At 25.0% G+C, this 22287-nt stretch overlaps 1 protein-coding gene across 1 annotated transcript; it reads right to left on the bottom strand.

Moving 5' to 3' along the window:
* Positions 1-10193: 10193 nt before the first annotated feature.
* On the bottom strand, positions 10194-21373 carry LOC137808092 (MLO-like protein 8). Its single transcript, XM_090299629.1, is given in 20 exon segments — positions 10194-10438; positions 10722-10813; positions 11721-11789; positions 11865-11934; positions 12623-12757; positions 12875-13014; positions 13094-13250; positions 13354-13428; positions 13738-13807; positions 13982-14055; positions 14402-14471; positions 14551-14616; positions 14795-14848; positions 15162-15230; positions 15307-15376; positions 17021-17142; positions 17707-17914; positions 20540-20597; positions 21061-21135; positions 21137-21373. Coding segments are annotated over 6 exon segments (597 nt in total). The 5' UTR covers positions 21263-21373; the 3' UTR covers positions 10194-10438; positions 10722-10813; positions 11721-11789; positions 11865-11934; positions 12623-12757; positions 12875-13014; positions 13094-13250; positions 13354-13428; positions 13738-13807; positions 13982-14055; positions 14402-14471; positions 14551-14616; positions 14795-14848; positions 15162-15230; positions 15307-15368.
* Positions 21374-22287: the final 914 nt, after the last annotated feature.

The following is a 22287-nucleotide window of genomic DNA, read 5'->3' as shown; positions in this document are numbered from 1 at the left end:
CTATCTCTCAATCTACCTATCCATCCGTAAAAAAAATAGTAGAAAACTAACAGTTATTAAAAGTATATAATGTCAAAAAAGTAATACTTAAAAGTTTGAAAACTATAAGAATTTTTTTTAGAAAACTACGTTTTAAAAATATTGAAATAATAAAAATAATAAAAATGATGAAAATCTATCAATTCATCTATCAATTCAACTATCTATCCATCTATATATTCATTTCTCCATTCATCTATCCATCGATCCATTTATCAATCAATCCATCTATCTATCTCTCAATCTACCTATCCATCCATAAAAAAAATAGTAGAAAACTAACAGTTATTAAAAGTATATAATGTCAAAAAAGTAATACTTAAAAGTTTGAAAACTATAAGAATTTTTTTTAGAAAACTACGTTTTAAAAATATTGAAATAATAAAAATAATAAAAATGATGAAAATTAGTAAACTAATACTTTTAAATTAAAATAATTAAAATATTTTTGTTTAATTGTAAAAGTATATAGTTATCACCAAAATTATTTTTTGTAGAAATTAAATGCAAAATATAAGATTTTAAATGTATGAAAATTAATCCATTTATCGATCTATCTATCCACATACTCATGTATCTATCCATCTAACCATCTATCGAGCCATTTATCCATTCATCCATCAATCCATTCATCTATAAATTCATCCATCCATCAATCTATCCATCAATCAATCTATCCATCTATTTATCCATCCATCTACGCATTCATTCATCTATCTATCTATCCTTCTATCCATTTATCCATTTATATATCCATCCATCTATCTACCTATCCACATATTCATGTAACCATCCATCTAACCATCTATCAATCCATCCATCTATAAATCCATCTATCCATCCATTCATCTATCTATCTTACTATCCATCCATCTATAGATTCATCTATCTATTCATCCATCCATCTACCTCTCCATCTATCAATCCATCCATCTATCTGTTTATATATCCATCCAGCTATCAATCTATATATCTATCTATCCATCTATAAAAAGGTATAAGATTTTTAAATTAGATGTAATATTTATAAAAAAAAGAAATAGATTTGATTATAAAATATAAAATGTTTAAAAAAATAATAATTATAAAAATAGTAGGTCAAAAAGTAATACTTAAAAGATTGAAAACTATAAAAATCTTTTAAGAAAACTAATGTTTTAAAAATATTGAAATAATAAAAATAACAAAAGTATGATAATCAGAAAACTAATATTTTTAAATTAAAATAAAAAATTTAATTGTAAAAGTATATAATTGTCACCAAAGTAATTTTTAAAAAATAATTAAATGCAAAATGTAAGATTTATAAATATATAAAAATGATGAATATAATAATATGTAAGATTAGGCTTAAAATCTTATAGAGTAAAACACTATAAATGTGTAAGTAAATATAAGTAAATAAGTAAATATAATCTTACAAAATATTAAAAAAAGAAATATGAAAAATAAAAGGTACACAGAGATGTACAAAATATTTAATAATAATTATAAAAAAACTAAAAAAAAAAAAAAAAAAAAATTAAGAGTTTGAAAACTATAAGATAAATAATATTGCACATATAAAAGTGACTAAAAATAAAAGTTTAGGATAAAAATATGTGTAAAATAAAATATCTAAAATATGAAAAACAAGTATATTTAATTAGAAAAAGGTATAAGATTTTTAAAGTAGATGAGGTATTTATAAAGAATGAAATATATTTTATAATAAAATATATAATGTTTTCAAAAATAATAATTATAAAAATAGTAGGTCAGAAAGTAATACTTAAACGTTTCAAAACTATAAAATCTTTTTAGAAAACTAATGTTTTAAAAATATTGAAATAATAAATTTAATTGTAAAAATATATAATATTCACCGAAATAATTTTTTTAAAATAATTAAATGCAAAATTTAAGATTTATAAATATATAAAAATGATGAATATAATAATATGTAAGATTAGACTTAAAATCTTATACAGTAAAACACTATGTAAGTGAATATAATCTTCCAAAATATTAAAAAAATAAATATGAAAAATAAAAGGTGCACCGAGATGTACAAAATATTTAATAATGATTATAAAAAACTAAAAACTAAAAAATAACTTTTAAGAGTTTGAAAACTATAAGATAAATAATACTGCACATATAAAAGTGACTAAAAATAAAAGTTTAGCTTAAAAATATGTGTAAAATAAAATATCTAAAATATGAAAAACAAGTATATTAAATTAAAAAAAAGATATAATATTTTTAAAGTAGATGAGGTATTTATAAAAAGGAAATAGATTTTATAATAAAATATATAATGTTTTAAAAAATAATAATTAAAAAAATAGTAGGTCAGAAAGTAATACTTAAAAGTTTCAAAACTATAAAAATCTTTTTAGAAAACTAATGTTTTAAAAATATTGAAATAACAAAAATTATGATAATCAGAAAACTACTATTTTTAAATTAAAATAATTAAAATAATAAACTTAATTGTAAAAATATATAATTGTCACCAAAATAATTTTTTTAAAATAGTTAAATGTAAAATTTAAGATTTATAAATATATAAAAATGATGAATCTAATAATATGTAAGATTAGGCTTAAAATCTTATACAGTAAAACACTATAAATGTGTAAGTAAATATAATCTTGCAAAATATTAAAAAAAGAAATATGAAAAATAAAAGGTGCACAGAGATGTACAAAATATTTAATAATGATTATAAAAAACTAAAAAATAAAAAATAACTTTTAAGAGTTTGAAAACTATAAGATAAATAATATTGCACATATAAAAGTGACTAAAAATAAGAGTTTAGGATAAAAATATGTGTAAAATAAAATATCTAAAATATGAAAAATAAGTATATTTCATTAGAAAAAGGTATAAGATTTTTAAAGTAGATGTAGTATTTATAAAAAAGGAAATAGATTTTATAATAAAATATATAATGTTTTCAAAAATAATAATTAAAAAAAATAGTAGGTCAGAAAGTAATACTTAAAAGTTTCAAAAACTATAATATTTGTTTAGAAAACTAATGTTTTAAAAATATTGAAATAAAAAAAATTATGATAATCAGAAAACTTATATTTTTAAATTAAAATAATTAAAATAATAAATTTAATTGTAAAAATATATAATTGTCACCAAAGTAATCTTTTTAAAATAATTAAATGCAAAATTTAAGATTTAAAAATATATATAAAAATGTTGAATATAATATGTAAGATTAAGTTTAAAATCTTATACAGTAAAACACTATGTAAGTGAATATAATCTTCCAAAATATTAAAAAAAGAAATATGAAAAATAAAAGGTGCACAGAGATGTACAAAATATTTAATAATGATTATAAAAAACTAAAAATAAAAAATAACTTTTAAGAGTTTGAAAACTATAAGATAAATAATACTGCACATATAAAAGTGACTAAAAATAAAAGTTTAGCTTAAAAATATGTGTAAAATAAAATATCTAAAATATGAAAAACAAGTATATTTAATTAAAAAAAGTATAATATTTTTAAAGTAGATGTAGTATTTATTAAAAAACAAATAGATTTTATAATAAAAAATATAATATTTTAAAAAATAATAAATATAAAAATAGTAGGTCAATAAGTAATACTTAAAAGTTTCAAAACTATAAAAATATTTTTAGAAAACTAATGTTTTAAAAATATTGAAATAATAAAAATAACAAAAGTATGATAATCAGAAAACTAATATTTTTAAATTAAAATAATAAATTTAATTGTAAAAGTATATAATTGTCACCAAAGTAATTTTTTGAAAATAATTAAATGCAAAATTTAAGATTTATAAATATATAAAAATGATGAATATAATAATATGTAAGATTAGGCTTAAAATCTTATACAGTAAAATACTATAAATGTGTAAGTAAATATAATTTTGCAAAATATTAAAAAAAGAAATATGAAAAATAAAAGGTGCACATAGATGTACAAAATATTTAATAATGATTATAAAAAATAAAAAAATAAAAAATAACTTTGAAGAGTTTGAAAACTATAAGATAAATAATATTGCACATATAAAAGTGACTAAAAATAAGAGTTTAGGATAAAAATATGTGTAAAATAAAATATCTAAAATATGAAAAACAAGTATATTTAATTAGAAAAAGGTTTAAGATTTTTAAAGTAGATGTAGTATAAAAGGGAAATAGATTTTATAATAAAATATATAATATTTTAAAAAATAATAATTATAAAAATAGTAGGTCAGAAAGTAATACTTAAAAGTTTCAAAACTATAAAAATCGTTTTAGAAAACTAATGTTTTAAAAATATTGAAATAACAAAAATTATGATAATCAGAAAATTAATATTTTTAAATTAAAATAATAAATTTAATTGTAAAAATATATAATTGTCACCAAAGTAATTTTTTTTAAATAATTAAATGTAAAATTTAGGATTTATAAATATATAAAAATGATGAATATAATAATATGTAAGATTAGGCTTAAAATCTTATACAGTAAAACACTATAAATGTGTAAGTAAATGTAATCTTGCAAAATATTAAAAACAGAAATATGAAAAATAAAAGGTCCACAGAGATGTACAAAATATTTAATAATGATTATAAAAAACTAAAAAATAAAAAATAACTTTTAAGAGTTTGAAAACTATAAGATAAACATATAAAAGTGACTAAAAATAAAAGTGTAGGTTAAAAATATGTGTAAAAGAAAATATCTAAAATATAAAAAACAAGTATATTTAATTAAAAAAAAAGGTATAAGATTTTTAGAGTAGATGTAGAATTTATAAAAAAGGAAATAGATTTTATAATAAAAATATATAATGTTTTAAAAAATAATAATTATAAAAATAGTAGGTCAAAAAGTAATACTTAAAAGTTTCAAAACTATAAAAGTCTTTTTAGATAACTAATGTTTTAAAAATAATGAAGTAATAAAAATAACAAAAATTATGACATTCAGAAAACTAATATTTTTAAATGAAAATAATAAATTTAATTGTAAAAGTATATAATTTTCACCAAAGTAATTTTTTGAAAATAATTAAATGTAAAATTTAAGATTTATAAATATATAAAAATGATGAATATATTAATATGTAAGATTAGGCTTAAAATCTTATACAGTAAAACATTATAAATGTGTAAGTAAATATAATCTTGCAAAATATTAAAAAAAGAAATATGAAAAATAAAAGGTGCACAAAGATGTACAAAATATTTAATAATGATTATAAAAAATAAAAAATAAAAAATAACTTTTAAGAATTTGAAAACTATAAGATAAATAATATTGCACATATAAAAGTGACTAAAAGTAAAAGTTTAGGTTAAAAGTATGTGTAAAATAAAATATCTAAAATATGAAAAACAAGTATATTTAATTAAAAAAAAGTATAATATTTCTAAAGTAGATGTAGTATTTATAAAAAAGGAAATAGATTTTATAATAAAATATATAATGTTTTAAAAAATAATAATTATCAAAATAGTAGATCAAAAAGTAATACCTAATAGTTTCAAAACTATAAAAATCTTTTTAGAAAACTAATGTTTTAAAAATATTGAAATAATAAAAATAACAAAAATCAGAAAACTAATATTTTTAAATTAAAATAAGGAAAAATGTATAATTGTCACCAAAGTAATTTTTGAAAAAAAAATTAAATACAAAACAGAAAATTTATAAATTTATAAATATATTAAAAATAATGTATAAGATTGGATTTATAAAACTTACGAAGTAAAACACTAAAATAAATGTGTAAATAAATATAGTTTTACAAAACATTAAAAGAGTGAAGATGGAAGGTGTATAGATATGTAAAAAAAATTAGAGAATAAAAAATAACTTTCAAAATTCTAAACCCTAAACTCTAAACTATAAGATAAATATTCTTAACATATATAATAGGATCTAAAAATAAAAGTTTAAGTTAGAAATATGTAAAAAAAAAAAATGTAAATATGAAAAATATTTATAATTTTTTTGAAGTAGATGTAATATATATATATATATATATATAAGAAAATAAGCGTTTATAATAAATATATAATACTTAAAAAAATTGAAAACTATAAGATAAATAATATTGCACATATAAAAGTTACTAAAATTAAAAGTTTAGGTTAAAAATATTTGTAAAATAAAATATCTAAAATATGAAAAACAAGTATATTTAATTACAAAAAGGTATAAGATTTTTAAAGTAGATGTAGTATTTATAAAAAAAGAAATTTTATAATAAAACATATAATGTTTTAAAAAATAATAATAATTATAAAAATAGTAGGTCAAAAAGTAATACTTAAAAGTTTGAAAACTATAAAAATCTTGTTAGAAAACTAATGTTTTAAAAATATTAAAATAATAAAGATAAAAAAATCAGAAAACTAATATTGTCACCAAAGTAATTTTTGAAAAAAAATTAAATACAAAATATAAGATTTATAAATATATGAAAACTGTGAAAAATAATAATATAGAAGATTGGGTTTATAAAACTTACGAAGTAAAACACTATAAAAAGTGTAAGTATAATTTTGCAAAACATTAAAAAAGTGAAAATAGAAGGTCTATAGATATGTAAAATTAGAAGTTTTAAAATAACTTTTATAGGATAAATAATATTACATATATAATAGTGTCTAAAAATAAATATTAAATTAGATATATGTAAAAATTATAAATTATCTAAATATGAAAAATTAGTATGTTTAATTAAAAAAAGTATATTTTTTTAAAATAGATAATAGTTATAAAAATAGGAAATAAGAGTTTATAATAAATATATAAATTTTTTAAAATAACAATGATTATATTAAAATAGTAGGTAAAAAAGTAATACTTAAAATTTGAAAATTATAAATATTGAAATAAGAAAAATAACTAAAGTACGAAAATCAGAAAACTAATATTTTAAAATTAAACGTATATAATTGTCACCAAAGCAATGTTTGACAAAAACTAAATGTAAAATATAAGATTTTTAAAAATATGAAAATTATGAAAAATAATAATATGTAAGATTTATAAAACTTACTAAGTAAAACACTATAAATGTGTAAGTAAATATGAGTGAAAATAGAAGGTATATAGATATGTAGAAAAAAAAGTTTAATAATGATTATAAAAATTAGAAGATAAATAAGTTACATATATAATAGTATCTAAAAATAAAAGTTTAACTTAGAAATATCTAAACACCATAAAATATCTAAATATGAAAAATAAGTATATTTAATTGAAAAAAGTATAAGATAATAATAAGTAAGTTTAGGCTTATAAAACTTAATTAATCATTATCATTATATTAACTAAATTAGATTAATATTTAAATTAGTTTATAATATTAATAAGAATTTATAAAATAATTCTAAATTGGTATCTAAATTAGTTACCAAAATTTTAACTATTAGATTATAAATTAGTCTCTAAAAGACTAATAAAAATTAATTTAAAATATAAAGTAGTAAGAAACTAAAATCTTGATAACTAATGATTAGATACATATTTAGAAACTATTTTATAAATTTTTATTAATAAAAATAAATTATTTTATGTACCAATAACTTTCCTAGTTTATAAAGTTTATTAAATGATGTCTAATTTAGTTAAACAGTAAGTAATTATTTTGAAATTTAAAATTAATTTCTTTTTAATAATTTTTTTTAGTGTTTATAAAAATATTTAAACAATAAAAAAATCATGAAAATCAGAAATTTTTTATTTTTAAAATAGAATAATTAAATTAGTTTAATTGTAATCGTCACCAAAGAAATATTTAAAAAAAATTTAAGTGCAAAATATAAGATTTATAAATATATGAAAACTTTGAAAAAATAATAATATGTAAGATTTAAAAATAAAAGTTTAAGTTGAAAATATGTAAAAAAACGTAAAATATCTAAAATATGAAAAATAAGTATATTTAATTAAAAAAAGGTATAATTTTTTTTGAAGTAGATGATGTAGTATTTATAAAAAAAATAAGAGTTTATAATAAATACAAAGTTTCAGTTCAAAAATATTGAAATAATAAAAATAAAATAAATCATGAAAATCAGAAAACTAATATTTTTAAATTAAAATAATTTGTTTAATTGTAAAAATATATAATTGTCACCAAAGTAATTTTTGAAGACAAATTAAATACAAATACAAGATTTATAAATATATAAAAATTATGAAAACTAATAACATATAAGAATAGGTTTATAAAACTTACTAAGTAAAACACTATAAATAAGTAAATATAACTTTGCAAAACATTAAAAGAAGTAAAAATGAAAGGTCTATAGATATGTACACAAATTTTAATAACGATTATAAAATATTAAAAGATAAAAAATAACTTTTAAAACTTGGTAAGCTTTAAAATAAATAATGTTACATATATAATAATTTTTAAAAATAAAAGTTGAAGTTAGAAATATGTAAAAAACATAAAATATAACATTGTTTAAAATATGTAAAAAAACATAAAATATCTAAAATGAAAAAAAAATTATATTTAATTAAAAAAATGTATATTTTTTTTAAAGTAGTTATAGTATTTATAAAAATAGAATTTATAATAAATATATAGTTTTAAAAAAATATTAATGATTATATTAAAATAGTAGGTCAAAAAATAATACTTAAAAGTTTGAAAACTATAAGAATTTTTTAGAAAAATAACAAAAATGATGAAAGTTAGAAAAATAATATTTCTAAATTAAAAAAATTAAAATACTTTCATTTAATTGTAAAAGTATATAATTGTCACCAAAGTAATCTTTGTAAAAAAATAAATGCAAAATATAATATTTACAAACATGAAAATTATAAAAATTAAATACAAAATATAAGGTCTATAAATATATGAAAAATAATAATATATAATGTTAGGTTTATAAAACTTATCAAGTGAGAAATTAAAAATGTCTAACTAAATATAATTTTGCAAAATATTAAAAATTGAAGTCTAATCTTGGAAATCTAAGGGTTCAAATTATGTTTGATGAAGTCTAGTGTGTCTAGGTAGTATTTTATCTTTTGCTCTATAATATAAAATGTGTTTTAAAATTGTTTTGGGGAAAGCTTTATGAAAAGTTAATATCTTTAACATGTTCCTTTCTAATCAATTAATAGTAAATACTTCCGTATATTAAAATTGTATTTCATATTCTTCTAACTTGAAAATAAAATTTTCTATTTATCACTACTAAAAAGGATGAAATTAACAGAGGCAAATCATCTAAGATTATACCTAGATCCTTCAAATACATGTCTCAAATTCATCTAGAATTTGAGTCCTATTGTGTACAAAAATACTACACCAACACAAATGTTGGTCTAAAACTATTAACCTAAAACACAATTCAAAATCTAAAATCAACCCATAATATAGAGAGAAAAAAAATTTACTCTAAAATTCAACATTCGTCTATCATACAATTACACACAAAATATAAATAATCATCCTTGTAAAATTAAGATAGAAAATCATCTTAATTTAGTCATAAGGACTAGTTTGACTCAAATACAAACAAGATTTAAAAAAAAAAAAAAAACTTTGTTAAACATCTTATTAGAAACTTTTAACTAAGTCTTAAACAAAAATCTACACGCAAGAGAAACAAAATATACTTCCTACCCCATCCTAAGGATAAACCGCTATGATACCACAAATGCAACACCCTAAAATATGCAAATTGTTTTACAAAAGAAACTAAAAGAAAATAATGCTCTGCACTTTGTTCTCAAAACCCAATTTATGAACCAATTTATGCCATCCTCATCAGTAAGCATCGTTACCAATAGGAAAGCCAAATAAAGAAGAAAAAAAAAACAGCATTATCACTGGGTACCGATGGTTTAAAACCATCATTTTTCTCTTACATCCGAATTACGAACTCTATAAATTACTATTTTATTATAATATTTTGTTTTTAATATTTTAATATAATATTGTATTATAAAAAGTGGTTGTTAAGTAAATGTAGGTGAAATTTCAAAATGTAATAACACCATTGCACCATTATCGTGCAGTGCAAAGCAACTCTATCCACTACTACTTTGGTTTTTAACCAATTGGCTGCTGTTGACCACAGCATTATGGTGAGATGCGTTAGCGTTTGTTCCCTCAATCATTTTATGATCAACCAGAGTGATGCTTGAATAATTTTTTTTATCAATAAATGAAGCAAAAATAATTAACTTACACAGTTTACTATGATAACAAGTGGGATTATCTGTGCAATCAGAAAAACGCAAGAAAGTAGATGGCACATAAAAGTCTATAGAAAAAGAGAGCAAAATTGAATAAAAAGCACATACAGTTTTTGGTTTCATTGAAGAAACATCTCCAACACCGCTCACTTCCCTACCAAAGTCTCGATCTTTGGAGAAGTCCCTGTTCAAGAAAGAAATTATTAAAGTCACTAAAAAATCATAAGAAACAAATTTTGGGGATAAGTCGAGAGAACTACTTCAAAAATTTGGAAGGAAGGGCTGACAGTAATCATAAATTCACTCTAGAATTATAAAAAAAAGTCTACTAATGTGAAACACTGATGGTGTGTTAAATATATGGTGGGAGGTAAATGTCTTAAATGTTGCTATTTTAAGTAGTTGACAAATAAAGGTGAATCAAACTTCTTAACAGTATATATCAGAACATGAGTAGTTGTCTGTACCTTTCACCCCGTCTCTCATTTTCCCGTTTCCGCCTCAACTACTCATAACTGGGGGTGGAACATTCATTCCCATACCAAAGTCAGCAAGATCCCTGAACATTTATTGTATTACAATTAGACATTCTAAATACCAACACATCAACATTGGATTGGATAAATATGCAACTAAATTCAACCGGAGTTTCAAACTACAACTCTCAAATCCCTCCTTCACACATGGACCTGTTTGATAAATTTCTCCATAAGCACTAAGACTAAAATAAGAAATGTGAAATAATCATGAGTTAAAAATCAACTTATGTATGAATGAAAAATCAACTCTTAAAAGCTAATATGAGAAAGCTTCACCAAATTATTAACTTATGGAAAAGCTTATTTCATTCTTTCCTTCTTATTTTTCTATCTCGCAATTACTTATGAATAAGTTCCCAAAAAGATCAATGATGTCCAGGACATGTTTCAGTTTGTGAGCATGAGAGCAGAAAAGTGCCCAATTTCAATTTTAAAATAACTAATGTGTACGTATGAGGCCAAACAACAGGCATCATGTAACCTTCCATGCCAAATGGGTCTTGTGGCATACCCCCTGCAAATGGCATGTCGAAGGGGCCAAGACCTGATTTCAAACTAGTCAACCACTAGTTTGACTAAAAAACAAACAAGATTTCAAAAAAGCAACTCTGTTAAACATCCTATTAGAAACTTTTAACCAAGCCTTAAACCTAGACTTAAACAAAAAATTAAACACCAGAGAAACACAATAAACCCCCTACCCCATCCTATGTGGAGCAGAAACAACCTTTTTATCATCAGCTGTTTCCAGTACATTTGTTGCTTTCTCATTGATAGGCGAAACCTTTAGTTCTCCATTGGAGGGGGCAGATGAGGATGGGGATGGAAAATTAGTATTCTAAATCCAAGTACTATGCAGATGAAATACGCAAATCAAAAATAGACATAACAATTGATTTTGAGTTGTTATTAGATATGATCTCATACCATGGTTTCGAATGACTGAAAAATCGCTTCATCCACATGGGTAACCGTATCAACAGGCTTTTCAACAATCTGCAGCAAGTGATACAAATCAAAAATAGACATAATACAATTGATTTTGAATTGTTATTAGACATGATCCCGTACCATGGGTTCGAATGAACTGAAAAATCGCTTCATCCACATGGGTTACTATATCAACAAGCTTTTCAACTATCTGCAGGAAGTAAGTGATACAAACCAAAAATAGATTCATTTCGAATTGTTATATGATATGATCTCATAGCATGGTTTCAAATGAACTGGAAAATCGCTTCATCGAACTAAAAAGAATGAAATTAACATAAAGTCAATTCATCTCAGATTATACCCAGGTCCTTCAAATACATACGTCTCAAATTCATTTAGAATTTGAGTCCATCAATAATTAACAGACACCCACTGTGTACAAACATACTACACCAACACAAATGTTGATCTAAAACTATTAACCAAAAAAACAAATCAAAATCTAAAATAAACACATAATATACAGAGAGAGACATTTTACTCTAAAATTCAATATTCGTCTATCATACAATTACACAAAAATATAAATAATCATCCTAAGACATATATTTTAAGTACACTCCAAATTTTTAAAATTAAGATAGAAAATCATCTTGTTTTAGTCATGAGTGTGCACACTCACCACTTAATCAAGATTATTTTCCTTGTTAATACTTTCATTCTTATTCATAACCACTAGTTTGACTCAAAAACAAACAAGATTTCAAAAAAGCAATTCTGTCAAACATCCTATTAGAAACTTTTAACTAAGTCTTAAACCTAGACTTAAACAAAAATCTACACACAAGAGAAACACAATAAACCCCCTACCCCATCCTATGTGGAGCAGAAACAACCTTTTTTATCGTCAGCTGTTTCCAGTACATTTGTTGCTTTCTCATTGATAGGCGAAACCTTTAGTTCTCCATTGGAGGGGGCAGATGAGGATGGGGATGGAAAATTAGGCTGTGGACATCAAGCAGACTCCATATCTGAAAACTCAAATGTACTTGGATAATAAGCTACAACTCAACTATAAACTAGAGAAACATTAACACAATATACAAATTCTGAAAACATCAAATACAACTGATGAATTAAAAACCTACATCTGTCACAAAAGCTTTTGAAGCAACACTTGCTTGTCAGTACAGCATCTTTCATGACATTATTACACAAGGGACAGTGGAGCTCAGGTGGTAGGTCCCCAATTGATGGCAACCCTTTTATTTCTTTCTTAAAAGCAGCCCTGTTTGCAAGGAAAATATAAAACTAAACTTCATGCCTACATATGACAGAATGGACAAGCATAATCAAGGTGAACTTACTCATTTGGTTTCAAGACAGCTACTGAGCCATTTGGTGAAGCATAGGAACCTTGTGGATTTACCATCAGCATGGATCTTGGAATACCAGTAGGTTGCTTGACTTTTCTCGTGACATAATTTGGGTCACCATTAGTAGGGCAATGCTGAATAAAGTGTCCTAGACAAAAGTGATTTAAAAAAGTAAGCAGAAAAAACTGACAATACTGTGCAGCAATTCGCTAGCAGAGGATGGATTAGAAAGTTCAGAAGCATCAACCTACCACACACCGTGTATCTGTTCCAAAGTCTTTGTAAATTGACACAGCATGGTTACTCCTTCCTTCCATTGTGGCCACCTACACGGATTAAAGCCAGTATACAATAAATCATACATATAAATCATACTAATAACATAAAAATAATATACACGTGTTTTCAAGCTTCAACAATAATTAACATTAGGATCAACTGTTTCACTATAGAATAATTTAATGAAACCTATGAAATAAATAGTATACTTGCCACAAATCCACGATTTCACAAAATTTTAGTATTCTAATACTAATGATATTTCACTGAAATCCAAGTACTACGCAGATGAAAGATACAAATCAAAAACAGACATAACAATTGATTTTGAATTGTTATTAGATATGATCTCATACCATGGTTTCGAATGAACTGGAAAATCGCTTCATCCACATGGGTAACTATATCAACCACCTTTTCAACAATCTGCAGGAAGTAAGTGAACGGAGTCCACTGTTGTAAAAAATACTTGTCCACTGATGTACAAAGCTTTTATATGAAAGAAAGAAATGCAGGAAATTGGAAATTATGAAAGAATCCAACTGTGTAAGTTTCAAATGAGGAACTATTCATGGTTAGAAGAAGAACAATCTTGTATACCTCTTCCAAACTTCTAGACCAAAGAGATTTTCTTTGATGCTTTCTTTCAATCTGAAAAGCTATGAGACTGTCCCCTATAATTATAAATAAAACGACCGGTCAGCAATAGATAAATACAGCAGAAAATTGGTTTCCAGATAATTTGAAAAAAATTGAATTAATACATAAATCCAACTGACAATAAAGAAAGGAATCTAATTTACTTGTCTGAATAATTTAATGACACCTATGACATATATAGTACAAATAAAAGAGTTTGCAGATGTTGTGCTTGCTACAAATCCACAATTTCACAAAATTTTAGTATTCTAATACTAATGATACTTCACTGAAATCCAAGTACTACGCAGATGAAAGATACAAACAAAAAATAAACATATAACAATTGATTTTGAATTGTTACTAGATATGATCTCATACCATGGTTTCAAATGAACTCCAAAATCTCTTCATACACATGGGGAACTATATCAACAAGCTTTTCAACAATCTGCAGGAAGTAAGCGATACAAATCAAAAGTAGACATATAACAATTGATTTTGAATTGTTTTTAGATATGATCCCATACCATGGTTTCAAATGAACTGGAAAATCGCTTCATCCAGGTAACTATATCAGCAACCTTTTCAACAATCTGCAGGAAGTAAGTGAACAGAACAAGTCCATTGTTGTAAAACATACTTGTCCACTGATGTACAAAGCTTTTATGTGAAAGAAAGGAATGCAGGAAATTGGAAATTATGGATAAATTCAACTGTGTAAGTTTCAAATGAGGAATTATTCATAGTTAGAAGAAGCACAATCTTGTATACCTCTTCCAATCTTCTAGACCAAAGAGATCTTCAGAAATGTTGTGAGACTGTCCCCTGCAATTATATAGAGTTACTGCAGAAGATTGATTTGCAGATAATTTGCAAAAAATGGGATTAATACTTAAATCCAACTGACAATAAAAAAAGGAATCCAATTTAGTTGTCTGAATAATTTAATGAAACCTATGAGATATATAGTATAAATAAAAGAGTTTGCAGATGTCGTACTTGCCACAAATCCACAATTTCACAAAATTTAGTATTCTAATACTAATGACTGAAATCCAAGTACTATGCAGATGAAATACGCAAATCAAAAATAGACATAACAATTGATTTTGAGTTGTTATTAGATATGATCTCATACCATGGTTTCGAATGACTGAAAAATCGCTTCATCCACATGGGTAACCGTATCAACAGGCTTTTCAACAATCTGCAGCAAGTGATACAAATCAAAAATAGACATAATAGCAATTGATTTTGAATTGTTATTAGACATGATCCCGTACCATGGGTTCGAATGAACTGAAAAATCGCTTCATCCACATGGGTTACTATATCAACAAGCTTTTCAACTATCTGCAGGAAGTAAGTGATACAAACCAAAAATAGATTCATTTCGAATTGTTATATGATATGATCTCATAGCATGGTTTCAAATGAACTGGAAAATCGCTTCATCGAACTAAAAAGAATGAAATTAACATAAAGTCAATTCATCTCAGATTATACCCAGGTCCTTCAAATACATACGTCTCAAATTCATTTAGAATTTGAGTCCATCAATAATTAACAGACACCCACTGTGTACAAACATACTACACCAACACAAATGTTGATCTAAAACTATTAACCAAAAAAACAATTCAAAATCTAAAATAAACACATAATATACAGAGAGAGACATTTTACTCTAAAATTCAATATTCGTCTATCATACAATTACACAAAAATATAAATAATCATCCTAAGACATATATTTTAAGTACACTCCAAACTTTTAAAATTAAGATAGAAAATCATCTTGTTTTAGTCATGAGTGTGCACACTCACCACTTAATCAAGATTATTTTCCTGTTAATACTTTCATTCTTATTCATAACCACTAGTTTGACTCAAAAACAAACAAGATTTCAAAAAAGCAACTCTGTCAAACATCCTATTAGAAACTTTTAACTAAGTCTTAAACCTAGACTTAAACAAAAATCTACACACAAGAGAAACACAATAAACCCCCTACCCCATCCTATGTGGAGCAGAAACAACCTTTTTTATCGTCAGCTGTTTCTAGTACATTTGTTGCTTTCTCATTGATAGGCGAAACCTTTAGTTCTCCATTGGAGAGGCCAGATGAGGATGGGGATGGAAAATAGGCTGATTTAAAAAAGTAAGCAGAAAAAACTGACAATACTGTGCAGCAATTCGCTAGCAGAGGATGATTAGAAAGTTCAGTACCACACCCCGTGTATCTGTTCCAAAGTCTTTGTATATTGACACAACATGGTTAATCCTAAAAAAATCCTAACTAATTAAATCAATGATAAAATCCTAACTAATTAAATAAATGATAAAATCCTAATATCTACTAATTAAATAAATGATAAAATCCTAATATCTACTAATTAAATCTTAACAACCCAACAATAATATTAATCAAATCCCAAAACTTTAGGATATAACATAAACCATCATATTTCGGATTAATCACCCAAGCCAAGATTTCAATTTCATTTCTATGTTGAAGTTGATGTACCTTACTTTGGTCTTGAATTATTATTATTATTATTATTATTATTATGTTATGTTATATTATATTATTATTATATGTATGTATATGTATTCTGCAGCAGCTTTTAACCTACCTACAATTGCCTCTAGTATATTTTAATTCCCTCTTATACATGCACTAACACCAATGGAGATATAATCTGATCAGAACATAAATTTGAGCCATTATTACTATATCTTGAATTTAAAGTTTAAACTAAATCTATTTTTCTTTTTCTTTTTCTTTTTCTTAGGAGAAAATTAAAAAAATTGTGAACTTACAAGAAATTTCAACTATTAAATCCTTCTAGGCATCACGGTTTCAAAGCAAAGAGGAAGCCATAGGATTATTATTACCAAATTGGTATCCTTAAAATGCGTAGATATGGAAAATTAACTAAGTTTTCAATCAATAAAGCTACAAAAAGAAGAAAGAAAAAAAAAATACATCCAAACCTTTAGTCTCCCAAGAAGCATTGTTACAGCACTGTAAAATGCATGAAGGACTGCTGAGAAGAATATGAGAATGTGTAACTGGTGTGCAATCCATTGACAGATATAAGTGGTTGATGATCTCCCTGTAACCAACAACAATTAGATAGGCAACTACAGATATGAATAAACAAAAAATTGCAAATAAGGTCAGGCATGAATGAGCAGATATAAGTGCTTTCTTCTATGTTTCTACGAATTTTAAACCTAACTAAGACATGGACGAATTCTCGCTATAAAACTCATAACTTGGTGATTCCAAAACGAGGTGAAATTTCAGTATTTGGCAATGGAAATGATGCAACCAAATGCAAATATCCACATCAGTAACATCTATAATTAATCAACATAAAATATCTTATTTTCCTAAGCCAAGCATACATTTAATGGCATTTTGAATGAGAGAAGCAATTGTTTTCAATTGGTCAATCTACAACTAAAGACGACATGCGTGCATTAAACAATAGTCCATGACATGACAGGACTACGTAAATGTTATTTGTTTCTATGAACATAATTCTGCAAAATATCATGAAAAACAGTGTTAACTAAATTATCGTATTGAAATACTTTTAAGTTAACTAAGATAAAAGAACATAGACTAAGGTTTCATTCAATTAAATAAAATCTTAGCGAGGAAACCTAGTTACCTTCTTACATTGGTAAGGGCTGACAAATATATATGTTCATTAGAAAGAAGTTTCCTACTGTGTTCCTCTTCACTACTTGATTCTTTGTCGGTACCAACAAACAGACATGACAACAATTTGTCTGCCACATCAGTAGGAATACATATTCTAACAATGTAACTCTGCCCGAAAGTCAGAAGCAGAGAAAGGAAACCAAGAATCATCAACTCTGCAAAAACAAAACCAACAATATAAAGACAAGCAAAGAAGTAGTAGTTATTATTATTATTATTTATTATATAATAATAATCATTCACATAAATTACAATAAAAGAAAATTAAATCGAGAAGAAGAGTCAAACTGCTTTGGCTTCACGATGTAAGCATTAGTTCAGGACATATATAGTATAAATAAAAGAGTTTGCAGATGTTGTACTTGCTACAAATCCACAATTTCACAAAATTTTAGTATTCTAATACTAATGATATTTCACTGAAATCCAAGTACTGCGCAGATGAAAGATACAAACAAAAAATAAACATATAACAATTGATTTTGAATTGTTACTACATATGATCTCATACCATGGTTTCAAATGAACTCCAAAATCGCTTCATACACATGGGGAACTATATCAACAAGCTTTTCAACAATCTGCAGGAAGTAAGCGATACAAATCAAAAGTAGACATATAACAATTGATTTTGAATTGTTTTTAGATATGATCTCATACCATGGTTTCAAATGAACTGGAAAATCACTTCATCCACATGGGTAACTATATCAACAACCTTTTCAACAATCTGCAGGAAGTAAGTGAACAGAACAAGTCCATTGTTGTAAAACATACTTGTCCACTGATGTACAAAGCTTTTATATGAAAGAAAGGGAATGCAGGAAATTGGAAATTATGGATAAATTCAACTGTGTAAGTTTCAAATGAGGAATTATTCATAGTTAGAAGAAGCACAATCTTGTATACCTCTTCCAATCTTCTAGACCAAAGAGATCTTCTTTGCTGCTTTCTTTCAATCAGAAATGTTGTGAGACTGTCCCCTACAATTATATAGAATTACTGCAGAAGATTGATTTACAGATAATTTGCAAAAAATGGGATTAATACTTCAATCCAACTGACAATAAAAAAAGGAATCTAATTTAGTTGTCTGAATAATTTAATGAAACCTATGAGATATATAGTATAAATAAAAGAGTTTGCAGATGTTGTACTTGCCACAAATCCACAATTTCACAAAATTTAGTATTCTAATACTAATGACTGAAATCCAAGTACTATGCAGATGAAATACGCAAATCAAAAATAGACATAACAATTGATTTTGAGTTGTTATTAGATATGATCTCATACCATGGTTTCGAATGACTGAAAAATTGCTTCATCCACATGGGTAACCGTATCAACAGGCTTTTCAACAATCTGCAGCAAGTGATACAAATCAAAAATAGACATAATAGCAATTGATTTTGAATTGTTATTAGACATGATCCCGTACCATGGGTTCGAATGAACTGAAAAATCGCTTCATCCACATGGGTTATATCTGCAGGAAGTAAGTGATACAAACCAAAAATAGATTCATTTCGAATTGTTATATGATATGATCTCATAGCATGGTTTCAAATGAACTGGAAAATCGCTTCATCGAACTAAAAAGAATGAAATTAACATAAAGTCAATTCATCTCAGATTATACCTAGGTCCTTCAAATACATACGTCTCAAATTTATTTAGAATTTGAGTCCATCAATAATTAACAGACACCCACTGTGTACAAACATACTACACCAACACAAATGTTGATCTAAAACTATTAACCAAAAAAACAATTCAAAATCTAAAATAAACACATAATATATAGAGAGAGACATTTTACTCTAAAATTTCAATATTCGTCTATCATACAATTACACACAAATATAAATAATCATCCTAAGACATATATTTTAAGTACACTCTAAACTTTTAAAATTAAGATACAAAATCATCTTGTTTAAGTCATGAGTGTGCACACTCACCACTTAATCAGGATTCTTTTCCTTGTTAATACTTTCATTCTTATTCATAACCACTAGTTTGACTCAAAAACAAACAAGATTTCAAAAAAGCAACTCTGTCAAACATCCTATTAGAAACTGTTAACTAAGTCTTAAACCTAGACTTAAACAAAAATCTACACACAAGAGAAACACAATAAACCCCCTACCCCATCCTATGTGGAGCAGAAACAACCTTTTTTATCGTCAGCTGTTTCCAGTACATTTGTTGCTTTCTCATTGATAGGCGAAACCTTTAGTTCTCCATTGGAGGGGGCAGATGAGGATGGGGATGGAAAATTAGGCTGATTTAAAAAAGTAAGCAGAAAAAACTGACAATACTGTGCAGCAATTCGCTAGAAGAGGATGATTAGAAAGTTCAGTACCACACACCGTGTATCTGTTCCGAAGTCTTTGTAAATTGACACAACATGGTTACTCCTTCCTTCCATTGTGGCCACCTACACGGATTAAAGCCAGTACACAATAAATCATATATATAAATCATACTAATAACATAAAAATAATATACACGATTTTTTACTCCAACAACAACCTTGAAGTCATCCTCCAAGGAAACCAAGAATCATCAACTCTGCAAAAACAAAACCAACAATATAAAGACAAGCAAAGAAGTAGTAGTTATTATTATTATTATTATTATTATTATATAATAATAATCATTCACATAAATTACAATAAAAGAAAATTAAATCGAGAAGAAGAGTCAAACTGCTTTGGCTTCACGATGTAAGCATTAGTTCATGACAACTAATCGCTTTAATGAAAAATTCTTACCAGCTTTGACCTTTTCCAAAGCCTCAAGCAAAGCCTTCTTGTGCTTTTCCTGTAGCCACTGAGAAAACAAAAATCATCAGGTTAGCAAAGAGGAAAATCACAAGAAGCACTCATTATGATCATGGCATCACAACAACCCTTCAACTTCTAAGATTTCAAACATTATTAAATGTTTTCAGAAACAAAAAAAACGAAAGAAGGAATTTCCTCGAAAGCATAAAATGAAACTGCAAAGGCAGAACAGACAATGCACAAACAAGAAATTGCAGAACCCCCCAAATTCAGGGTTCAAACGCAAATACAAAAGCCTCAGCAATAGGGATAAGATAATTTGTTTTAAAAAAAAGCAACAGAAAAAAAAAATCAACTCCATTGAGGCCCAATTAAAGTAAATTGAACTGAACCAGAGTATGGAAGGGACAGTTAACTTGATTGTCAAACGCATGCGCAGGTAAACAGTAATAATAATTACAAGAGAGAAAAAAAGAGAAGAGAAGAAACTTTTGAAAATGGTGACACACCGTTCCCACTTCTTGAAGGCTTTTCTCCAGAGTTAAGGATATCAAGATGAAAACAGTGCAGACACAAGCAACGGCCCCATGTTGGTGTCTGATCAAGGTCTTTGGAACCGATACTACTCTCACCCGAAGCCACAGCCACACAACAGAACCACAGCCATGAAACCAGACAAAGAGACAGTCTTTTGCACTTTGAGACAGACATTAGCACTATGCACAACCAAACCACCCAAAAGTCTCAAAATAACAACCACCACAGCACAGCATGAGAGAGAAAAATGAAAAATAGGTTGCAAGAAACAGATTGCAAGAAAATTAAATAATTTAATGTAAGAAAATGAATAATAAACCCAAAACTTTAGAAACTATAACAGTTGTCACGTCAGTGACAATCTTGATTATACTGAATTTTTCTTTTTCTTTTCCTTTTTCATTTCTTTTCCTTACCACTTTCTTTTTACTATTTGTCAACTTATTGCGGAAAATATAACTTCAATCAATTTTAAGTCTTTATTCAAATCATAAATAAATTTTGAGTACAAAGCGTTCGACACTTTGTAATTAATACACTAAATTTAAGGTTAAATACTTTAAGCACGGTTAGAGATATTTCACAAAAATAATTCTTAGTTAAATTTTACTTATCTCAATGAGGCATTGATTTTAGACAAAATTTTGAATTTTAAATATATTTACTAATGAGAGAATATAAATTTTGAATCCGTCTGCGTATGAAAATAAATAATAATAACAAATGGCATGAATTATTTTAACAAAAATATAAACCCTAAACACTTATAAACTGTTTTGAATTGTTTGTTTTATTAATGAATGTATACAAATAAATCATATATATATATATATATATATATATATAAACATACATATTTACGTTAGCTATCCCACAAACACGGTTTCACTTTTAACACATAAACTCAAATTTTAGTTTACATCAAAACATTTAAACAAAAAATATTATATTTTAACTAAATAGAAGTTAGCCAATTAAGCTATTTTTGGTTAAAGTTTAAAAAATAGTGTCAGATCTCTTGGTAAAGCTGAGTTTAGTATGAGGAAGTTTTTCAAAATCATATTTTTAGAAAATGATGGATTTTTATAATAATTTTTCATTTATAAATAAAAGGTTTTCATATTTATATTGAATGGAAATTTTAATAGATCTTTTTTCAATAACTTCAATTCTAAATTTAAAATGACCTAATAATTGTA

This window comes from Phaseolus vulgaris, chromosome 3, assembly GCF_051622355.1.
Source record: "Phaseolus vulgaris cultivar YP4 chromosome 3, ASM5162235v1, whole genome shotgun sequence".
NCBI classification, from domain to species: Eukaryota; Viridiplantae; Streptophyta; class Magnoliopsida; order Fabales; family Fabaceae; genus Phaseolus; species Phaseolus vulgaris.
Note: the sequence above shows the minus strand (reverse complement) of the source record. Positions and strands in the feature narration are given on the sequence as shown.